The 10430-nt window shown below is 39.2% G+C and overlaps 2 protein-coding genes across 2 annotated transcripts; both read right to left on the reverse strand.

Annotated features, from left to right (window-relative positions):
• Positions 1-729: 729 nt before the first annotated feature.
• LOC101296033 (aspartic proteinase A1-like) lies at positions 730-5351 on the reverse strand. The gene is made up of 13 exons (XM_004287910.1): positions 4756-5351; positions 4598-4658; positions 4359-4453; positions 4172-4284; positions 3782-3950; positions 3664-3703; positions 3468-3532; positions 3034-3147; positions 2821-2885; positions 2533-2695; positions 2337-2456; positions 1287-1375; positions 730-966 (listed from the first exon to the last, which is right to left on the reverse strand). The coding sequence occupies exons 1-13, from the start codon at positions 5122-5124 to the stop codon at positions 882-884; spliced, it is 1548 nt and encodes a 515-aa protein (XP_004287958.1). The 5' UTR covers positions 5125-5351; the 3' UTR covers positions 730-881.
• A 1322-nt stretch (positions 5352-6673) lies between these two features.
• On the reverse strand, positions 6674-9462 carry LOC101302596 (WRKY transcription factor 6-like). Its single transcript, XM_004289130.1, has 6 exons — positions 9363-9462; positions 9070-9308; positions 8747-8845; positions 8091-8624; positions 7899-8012; positions 6674-7781 (listed from the first exon to the last, which is right to left on the reverse strand). Exons 1-6 carry the CDS (start codon positions 9460-9462, stop codon positions 7119-7121), a joined length of 1749 nt encoding a protein of 582 aa, XP_004289178.1. The 3' UTR covers positions 6674-7118.
• Positions 9463-10430: the final 968 nt, after the last annotated feature.

Here is a 10430-nt window from a genome sequence, read left to right on the forward strand (position 1 = left end):
CCAAAGGATTTCAAATTTGTTTATTCATTCAAAAATATTAACGGTTTCGATCAATGATGATAAACTACGATGAAGATAGATTGCTTAGGAAAGAGTCCGAGTCTTTATAAGAAACGTGAAAAAGAAATATTTGATTCGGAGAAACCCCTTAACTAAAATCGGCCAACTCTTTAATAAGTCGCTCCGCCAAAAAAAAAGAAACATTGACAAGAATTGTAGGTTGTAGTTAGTTTTAGGGTTGTTGAGTAATAAATGGAGTGTTGCTTTGGTTAAGCATGATAAGGTTGTTAGCCGGCATTTCAATGACTAGAGAATAGAGAGACGGATGGAGATGTACTTGTGTTCGCCTTGCTTGCTTGGACGTGCCGTTATAGAAAGTGCTTCGTGGTGATTAGACAGACAAAACCTCAGCACCCGTAACACGTTTGTTAAGGTGTCAATTGTAACTCTTGTTGGTTAGAGACTTGACTCTTAAAAGAGGCCATCATTATTTATGCGACTCTTTCTACTACGTAGGCGAATCCTCACTGAAAATGAAATCATATCACATCGCTTCTAGAAAGGCTGGTTTATGTGCTCAAATTTCAGGGGCAATTATATCAATTGCTCACACAATGATATGCAAAAGAGTGTAGGAGAAGTCATAGTGACTGGAATAAGAACACCCCAAGCGTCGATTTTGATCACATTATGAAGCAACGGATATTCAAATAACCAGTTTTCTAGTAAAGATGCTAACAATCATGATTGATTTATTTACAGATAACAAGGCTCATGCCGTCGGCTCATCACACTAACTGAGTTCCATTGTATCAAGCTTTTTTTTTCTGGTAATGTCAGGTTTTTTACATAGGGTAGGCAAACAGAGGATAGATATAGAACTAAGCTGCTACTGCAAATCCAACATTAGCGTTCCCGTAGTCGAACACTGTGTGATACTGACCCATGAAAATATCTCCCAGAATCCTGCAACATAAGCACCATATTAGTTGGTCATCCCATATCATCTTGATGAAGAGGTGATACTAGTCTTCTGAAAGTAAAAGGCCTTAACGCCACTGTCATTGGTGATATACTAAATGGAATATATTCCATCCATGTTGAGTTGTATCATCATATATGCAATAAAGGGTGAGAACCACTTTTCTTGATATAGAAATAATGAAAGCAAGTTATGCAACAACAATGATTTATATCAGTTACTGCATAAACTATTTCCATGTCATATGTAGTTGGAAGATAAAAGCAAAAAGATGCTATAAGCAGAGGTAGGCAGAGATAAATACCACAGTGGTCCTCGAGGTGGAGCCACATCTAGAGCTATAAATCCACTAAGGCATTGTGCTGCAGCTCCCTCACCCATTTTGAGAACATACTGTTCAACAAAACCAACGTTCAGAAAAATATACAATAAATTCTCAGAGTGGTAATATGTGAATTAAATGAGTGAATATTAGGACAACAAGGGCAATGATGCATATAATAAAATTTTAAATTTTAAAAGGTTAATATAATCGTAGTATGAATTTCCTTCAGCTTGAGCGCATCGTTGTAGAGATACATACAAAAAACAAGAGGGAGTATATAACAACTTGAAGCTAATCTGGCCCTAATTTAATGTAAAACATCGCAACTAAATGTACGTCACATTAAATAGTGTATAACAAATTACAGGCAGAGAAGTCATCATCACAAGTGACAGCTTGAAAGTTGAGACAGTTCCCAGAAAGTAAGTTTTTTCATGGTGTGAATTCATTGTTAAGTCTGTTCTGATACCAAAACAGCAAGGAGTAATTGTTGAGTCTGCAACCTTAGCTATAACCATTCATTCCTAACTGAAGCAGTTATTACTGCTCATTCTAACTTGGGTGGTAGATGGACCCTATGAACTTTTAAGGCTCAATAGAAGCCACTTTATGGCAAAACACAAGTTGACCTTCTACAACTAGTATCGAGTTTGTTGGGCAGCCATCATAACTTCAATGTATTTGATCATCCGTATCCTCAGAAATATGTGTGTGTGTGTGTGTGTCAATTTCCACACAATCTCGGGATCATTTTGGTAAATTCAGCATCAATACTGTTCTATATTCATTAAGACCAAAACTCAGATGGGATTTTATAAGACTCTAAGTTCATATTTTGCAGCATATATGGATGTATCGATTGCAACAGCTGATTAGATATGTGAATACTAGATTTCCAGATACTACAGCAATGAACCTCCAACAATAAAATATAGGAAAAAAGAGGAAAAGCTGGAAATCTTTTCTGTAATCAGCAAGGCACTCCAAAGAAAGATTAAATTATTTATGGTTAAGGTCATGACACCGTACCTGCTCTGGAGCAAGGTCAAATACTTTACCACCAATGGTAAATGATATAGTGGGCAAGGAGGATAGAGTGTTACATTGAACAGCTGATTCACCATTTGGACTGGGCAGTCGTTCACAGAGCTGCAAGTGCAAATTAGCATGAAATTTCCATAAAGAACTTCTCGCAGAAACATGATTATATTAAGAGTTTAATTACCTCATTTGCATAGTTCAAGATCTGCTCCTCTGTCTGATTAAGATTTAGCCTTAGCTGATTCTGTATCCATACTACTGCCATCTCACAAGCAGTACATGCAGCATCATGCACGCCATCAGATTTAGTTTCTGTATTCTGATCGACCACAGTTTCGATGCCCATACTGTAAAGATATTGACACATTTACAAAAAGATGAGAAGAGCAGTGACGAAGTTGATATGATAGTCATATTTTATTACTATCTTCGCTACAACAACATCAAGAAAATAGGTTGAACTGAATCTGACCTCACACCACGAGTCCCGTCAAAAGTACATAAACCAATTTGAGAGCAGATTCTTTGGGGTTTAACCTAGAACATGTACCCAATAGAAGAAATCAAATTAATTGCAAGGAGTTTTATGGAAAACTGGATCTTATATATTTAAATGAGAAATTAATACTGGGTTTTTAAACAAGAGAATAAAAATTAAGTACTCATATGAATTATTGTAATATACCTGAGCCAGCAACATTTCCAGTATAATTTTCCCATACTGGTCAACAATTGCCTTACATTCTTGGCTTACAATACCAGATGCTCCAATTGCATGATTTATTTGAGTGATAATGGTCTGAAAACGAGGTGTTACAATGACATTAATCAAGAATTTCTATAGACATATGGCTAAGTAAAATAAGACTTAAAATGGTTTCCAATAGATTGTTATAACTACATAATTGAAACGGTTATAAAGTTATGAAAATGGAAACCATAAACCTTGTAACTTGTACATATGTAACTGACAGGCAGAAAATTCACATCCCATTGGAAAGTCAGAGATGATCTGTGTATGTCTCCTGTCATGCTTCTTGATAATGTAAAAACTTCCTTACCTTATTCTAATTACTGAAGGAAAAACGAATATGGATGTAATTTTTTTGAACAACATACCGTTGGCCCAGCCAATAAGGAAGTTCCTGAATCAGCAATTGCTGAACAACCACTAGCGCAAAGTCCTGCGGAATGGCATGCCAATTTTTCAATACATAACAAGCAGGCTAAGAGTATATAAACTATCTATTGTTTCAGCATGGTAACGTTCTGACCACAAAAAAAAAAAAAAAAAAAATAAGGAGAGTATCAATACCAGATGATTCACCACCAATTAGCACATCCCCCATATCAAACTACAAATAATAAGAAATGATTAGTGACCAGAAGAAAAACAAAGATTACATCAAGTGGAATCAACGGTCATATTTTACCTGCCAATAGCCTTTTTGAGTCACTGGGACATATGTATGCTCACCCACATAGTGGTTAGAATCCATCCCACCAAATACAATCTCACCCCCTTCTTCCCCTTCAGTGTTGCGATTTAACCAGAATGAAAATACTGGTTCTTTAACAAGACCTTGACTGACCATATTATACCTGTTATAAAGCAAAGTACTGTCAAACAACCAACAAACTAGCATCGAGGGCTTGCAAGAGGAGGGAAAACAGTAAAAAGATCATTCACGCTTGACATAATTGGTTATGTTAATAAAGTATTTAGTTATTAAAAAGAAAAATAATGGCATATTTTAAGACTTTGAGTTTAGAGATTCAATCAACTGACTTGCTCTATTAAGAGCTAAGCATCAGTGACTTACCAGACGGGAACAGCACCTCCAACTGAGATCTCTTGGTATCCAAGTCCAAGTATGCCATCAAACTTAGCTGCCACAAATGTGATGCCAGGCTCCTTGGTTGCCTCAATAAAATCCTAAACCAGTAGTAATAGCAAAGGTTAAATCCCCAACCCTGGAACTCACTGATGTGAATTCTGTCAAAACTTACTTGATCCTTAACAACAAGATTCCCAACTGTGACATGGTCCTGGCTGAAAAAACCTGCAATTGCGCCAGTTCCATACTGTATTGCCGCAGATGTTCCTACACGAGAAATTATAGTGGAATTTAGTGCTAAACTCGCAATGTACTATGGATATTTGAACGACTCAAGGGATTGGCCATCCCCATCCCTTGTGAATACCATCAGGATGTGAATGCAGTAGACCGAGGAACAGGAAAACATACCATTCTTTGTGTGTGAACTTGATTGACTAGACTTATACTTGGAGTGAAAAAAGCAAGCAACCTGCAATTCCAAATCAAAACTGATTTCAACAAAACTGCATTTTCACAAGTTACATTACATACAACTCCTATCCAACATAACCACTCAATAAAATTACCGAGAAGTAACACTTTGCCGAGGGCACCCAAAGGTTAGAACTTCCGGTATCAAATATAACAGTAAACTTCTGGACAGGTGTGCCGATACCAATCTCCCCAAAATACTGAGCATCCATATAGTTCTTCAGTTCAACAATATCAGTGTCCCCAGAATAATCCCCACGGAGACGATACTCCTTCAAAGGAGCTCTAACACTTCCTTGTGCATTCTGAGCATTAGTATCCCTATGAATTTGAGATGTCTGATCCAATTTCACCTTTTTAAGTCCAATTCTGACCAACCCATCATTGGATGTGGAAAGCACCACATGGGTCAGTAGCAGAAACTGAAACAGAGTCACCAAACAAACCCTAATTTTGGTACCCATTTTTCAGCACTGCAAAACAAACCAGCCAAATTTGTATCACTCCTTAAAATTACCCAACAAAGTTTTTGACTTTTAAAATTCAAAAGGGTCTCAACAATAACATGATCAAGCTTCAAATTTCTGTTCTTTAATCTTTTCCACAATTTACACAGCAACCCAACCAAGCCTAGATTGCCCTAATTACTAAAAACAAAACAAAAAGTAACCTATTCACATGGAATTTGTGTATGAATAGAACCACAAGACATGAAATTGAAACACAAAAGTAAAATTTGGACAAAACTGGAATTAGGAAATTGACTTACATTCAGAGTTGATCAGAGTTGGGCTCCTGGGAGAAGACGAACACTGAAATAACGAGGAAAATTTAAGTCACAGGACAAGTATAGAAGCGAGGGAGGTTCCTCTACGTTGCGGTGTAGGTAGTCACACTCCTGATGTGGTCAAAGCTAGTTGATCGAACGGTTTAGATTTTGTTGCAGATGTGAGATGGTGACGTTTCGTGTTTCTATTGGGTTTTAGGTTAGGGAGTGTGGGAGTTGGGTTGGAGGCAACCGCGAGTTCCCGTCGCTGGCCCACGTCACCGTGTCACCTACCAGTCTAGTTTGAAACTTAGATACTGGCGCCTTTATGTGAGTCTGAAAGGTTATAAAAGGCCCACGAAACAGGCCCATAAATAAGTTGCTGGATCGTGTTCATCGTGCCGTTGGGTTACAGGTACATGTTACGACTCACCGACATATATAAAAGTGAGTGAGTTGAAAGGATTAGAAGAAGAAAAAATTGTGCACTAGGGTTTGGATTTGCATCACGTTGATCTTTGAAGATGTTGAGTTCGGATCTCTTGATTATTTGATAGAAATAATAAAGATATTTACCAACTGAAACCGAAATCTAACTTAGCCGACATAAGAGTACCCGTATAAGCCATATCAAATAGCCTGGAACTAACTACATTTACATAGACTCCATATGTAAACCACACATATGAGATAACTAGACAAGGTCGAACATTTTGTGATCTTGATGATACAAACCTACATAATGTGTTCAACATAATGTCCCAACGAACCAAGTAAATTTTTGAAGAAAATGCGTAACAAGATTTAGGGGTTGGATTTCTTAGTGTTCCAAATAATGCTACAATAATTTTAACTAACAAACCACTCCTGCCAGTGTCCATCTCTCACTGTCAAACATCAACTCTGAACTCCAAACACCGTTCACAATCCAATCATTCATATCAGAGCCATCAGTGCATCAATGCAGAACGATGTGACTACGAAAATGGGACGCCAAATCTGTGAAACTAAAGACCCTTTCAGGTGCTCGAAAATGGCAAAAGATGATGTCAAACGTGACATGAAAAGAAACCGAAAAAAGAAAAAACTGTGACCAGCAAAAACCAAGAAGTCTTTTTCTTTCTTTCTTCTTAACGTGTCAAACTAATCCCATCCCTGTTTGAGGTCACTCCCACTCCCAGACGTTTTTGTTGACTCTTCGATTGACCGCCATTCATATAACTCCAAGCAAAAGGAAGGAATATAAACCCTAATTCCCTTTTGTTCTTTTCCCCAAATCCCTATTTTCCCTTATCTTTTCCTTTGTTCTTTCCCATCTAAAGGCTCCTGTTTGCTCTTTATAGGAAAACATGGAACCTTGACATATATAAACAATGGCTGCCAAAACTCCAACCCCTCCATTTCCGCATACAAACAAGAACTGGAAAACCAACTTGCATTCTTAGCTCTTCCATTGTTTTTTTCCTCAACACTTTGTAATGACATATAATTTGGACATATTATTAGAATAACAAAAGATTGGAAACCCATGTTTAACATTTATCCCCTCCAATCCCAAAAAAAAAAAAAACATGTATATTTCTCACTTTCTTTTCATCCCCCCTCCCCCAAAAAACAAAGAGAAAGAAAAACCTAAAAGGAACAAAGAAAAGTGGCTTTCTTTAGATCCTTGGAAAACTGGATTTGCTAATCTTACTGCTGCAATTTGCTGCTGTTGTTTCCATTGCTATTGTTGTTGTTTGTGTTGTTGTTGGTAGAATTGTTACCAATGTCGTTTGGATGAGCATTTCCAAGGATGGAGGTGATGGCGGCTGCTAGAGCTGCAGTGAAGGTTGGATCAGCTGCGATAGCGGCAGTGGCCGCACTGACAGTATCTGCCAATGAGTTCTGCTGCTGTCCTTGCTGAGCTTGCTGGGGTTGGGCATTACGGTCCATGTCCTGTGACATTTGAAGGCCGGAGAACTTAGACTGGTTGTAGAGCGCCTGACCGAAGATTTGGGGCAGCAACGAGGCAGGTCCGTTGGTCTGAGACGGGTTCGGGAATGGGATGTTAAATTGACCTGGTGGCCTTGGGAACTGTAACGGGTTTGGAGACTGTGTTAAGTCCAATGTGACAGTAGGAAATGGAGCTGAGGCTGAGATTGTAGCCATGCTTGAGGAGCATGGGAGGATGGTCCTTGTGAGGAAGCTAGAGTCCATTAGGCCATCGGCGCTTGGCATAGACCCGGAGAGCAACATCCGGGCTGCCGATGATGTGGTTGATGCCATTGCCATGGCGGCTGGTGGCAATGGGTGGTTGTGATTGCCTTCATATGTTGTGACCAGGATTGTCCTATCGTCCGCACATCTTTGTACCTGTTTGATCAATATAGTAATTCAACTTAATTAATAAATTCGCAATGTAACAGCATATCATCATAAGCTCAAACAAGAAAAACAACCTTGTTAGTACAAAAAAAAAGAAGTGCTTACTTGCTTTCGAACTGGGCAACCAGCAGCCATGGTGCATCTGTAATAAGCTCGAGGACATGGGTTTCCTTTCGCCATCTTTTGCCCATACTTGCGCCATTGACATCCATCAGTGATCTGAAACCAACAAATTTCTTCATTAACAAACATTTTGGTTGAATATCAAGCTAACATTTCAATCGAAATTAGACTAACCATGGTCGCCTCTGATCGAGCTCTTACAGAAACCCGAGCCTTCCTCATTGTAGCCTCAGCTTGATCAACCTCCTTTGGAGAATTGAGCCTCGGAACTTTGTTAGGTCCCCAACTCTGCGTTTGTTGATCAGGACTCTCCTCTCTCCCACTAATCCCCCTACCGAATTCCTTCTTCACCTGATCAAACGCATGCCCCTCATCACCAACATGCCCCGCACCAGTCTTCCCATCGTCTCCTGATCCAGACCGTTCCCGGCTTCTCTCATCCGACGAAGACTGTGACGGCTCTTCGGCATCCCCATTTGCAGCCAAACCAAGATCCATAAACTGCCTCGGAACCACTACCTGCGATCCATTGCCAGTATTAACCTTCTTTTCTTCCACTTCCGCACCGTTGTCAGCCTTCTGGTTTTGCATCAAACTCAGCAAATGCACTTGTAGAGCATTGTAATTGGTAGTAACCTGACTAAGCATCCCTCTTAACCTTTGATTCTCGCTGTTCATCCTCTCCAGCTCAGCTTGAAGAACCGCCAGCTGCAAACAAAGTGAAATCGAAAATTAGCAAATTAACAAAAACCCAGAATTTCTCATCCACCATTGACATAAATTAAAGACTCAAAGGTTTTTTCTTTGTCTTTTTTCACGTTGGTATTTACCTCACTTTTAGCTCTTTTATCCTCCAAGCTCGACGAAATGCCATCATCCACAACCGACTGATCACTGCTGGTGTTTGTTATAAGAAGATTCAACCCAGTCTGCAAAACCTCACAAACAGATGAATCAGCTAAAACCAATACAGTGATATAAAAATTATAATATAAAAACATGTGCATGTTCATCAAACAAATAAACAAATGGGGTTAGTCTCAGAAACCCAAAAGCTTCAGGCTTTAGAAAACCCAGAAAGCTAAAAGGCTCGGGGGTCCATAACAATGGCCCCCACTTGTTTAGAGCCCAAAAAAAAAGGGTGGTGGCTCACGTTAAGGTTGAAATCCATGCCGGAAGGGCCGTCGTCGAAGTCCATTTTGTCAGCGGAAGCTTCCTCGGCGGCAGCCTTGTTGTTGTTATCGGCGAAGAAGTCCCGCTCGTCTACGACCTTGCGCTGGTTGTCGTCCGACTGCGGCGGCGAGCTGAGGAGGGTGTCGTTTTCGCGGTCGTCGGTGCAGTTGAGGTTGACTGAGAGTTGCAGAGTCTGGGGCGGCGGCGGAGGAGGAGGAGGAGGGTTGTCCATGGAAGAAGAAGAGAGGTGGTGGTAGGTGGTAGAGGTGGGACGAGGGTAGTGATCTTGGAAGGAGTTGAGGACTATGGGTTTGTGGAGAGACAAGTAGGCAATTGGATCTGAATCAATGGAGAGTCCACCTCCTTTGGCCATAAAATTATAGGGGAAGGAGTAAGACTAGAGAGAGAAGAATGAAGAGGTGAATGTGTGTAGGTGTAAGAGTCTGTGGGAGTGTTGAGAAAGAGAGTGCAGATGACTAGGCAATAAAAGAGGGAGGTTGGACTTTGGAGAAGAAGACCACCCCAAACCAAAAACAAAAACAAAAACAAAAACCCAAACCCAACAAAAAAGTAAAAAGAATTTCAGTCAGGATCAGCAAGAGACTACTACTACTATGTTGTAGTTTCTTGCTTCATGACTAGTTGTGTATGGTGTGTTGAATATTGTATTGGATTAAGCTAGAGAGAAACAAAAGAGAAATGGAAAATGATAAAGATGAGGGGAAGTTAGGAGAGGTATTAATGGGTAGCAAGCAAGTTGGATATTTGCTTTCTAAGAGGAATCACATGAGTGATGACTATAAATGAGTGATCCTTGAGCTATCACAAGTTATCTTCATGGTGAAAAATTTCAAAATGGGGCTATATTTGGTTTGGTCCAAGAGTATATATCCTAAAAGACTTTGCTGGGAATTTATATTATGAATGAGAATTTATCAAAAAATAAATAAATATTATGAATGAGAATGGTGAATACTTAAATTGGAATTTAGAGCAGGATCATAGTATTTGAAAATTCAAAACAAATTTGAAGTTTATTTGTGATACTTTTAATTATTAATTTGGGATTTGACGTGTTGTATCAGAAAATGGAAAGAAATTCAACCATTGTTTCATTGTTTTACTAAAATATAGGACTTTTATTTGTTGATGATATTATACGAGGGGTGCATAACAATTATCTCGAGTATGCTTACGAGAAATTTTTCTGTCCTCCAGGAGGACCACATCAACATCTCTAGTGGTCTTCCTTGGCCAATAGGAAGTCGTCATGTAGTATTTTTTGACATGTCATAATAAGATAAAACAATTAGTCAATTACTGTATTTAACTTAAGTAAAT

This window comes from Fragaria vesca, linkage group LG1 (assembly GCF_000184155.1).
Source record: "Fragaria vesca subsp. vesca linkage group LG1, FraVesHawaii_1.0, whole genome shotgun sequence".
Lineage (NCBI taxonomy): Eukaryota > Viridiplantae > Streptophyta > Magnoliopsida > Rosales > Rosaceae > Fragaria > Fragaria vesca.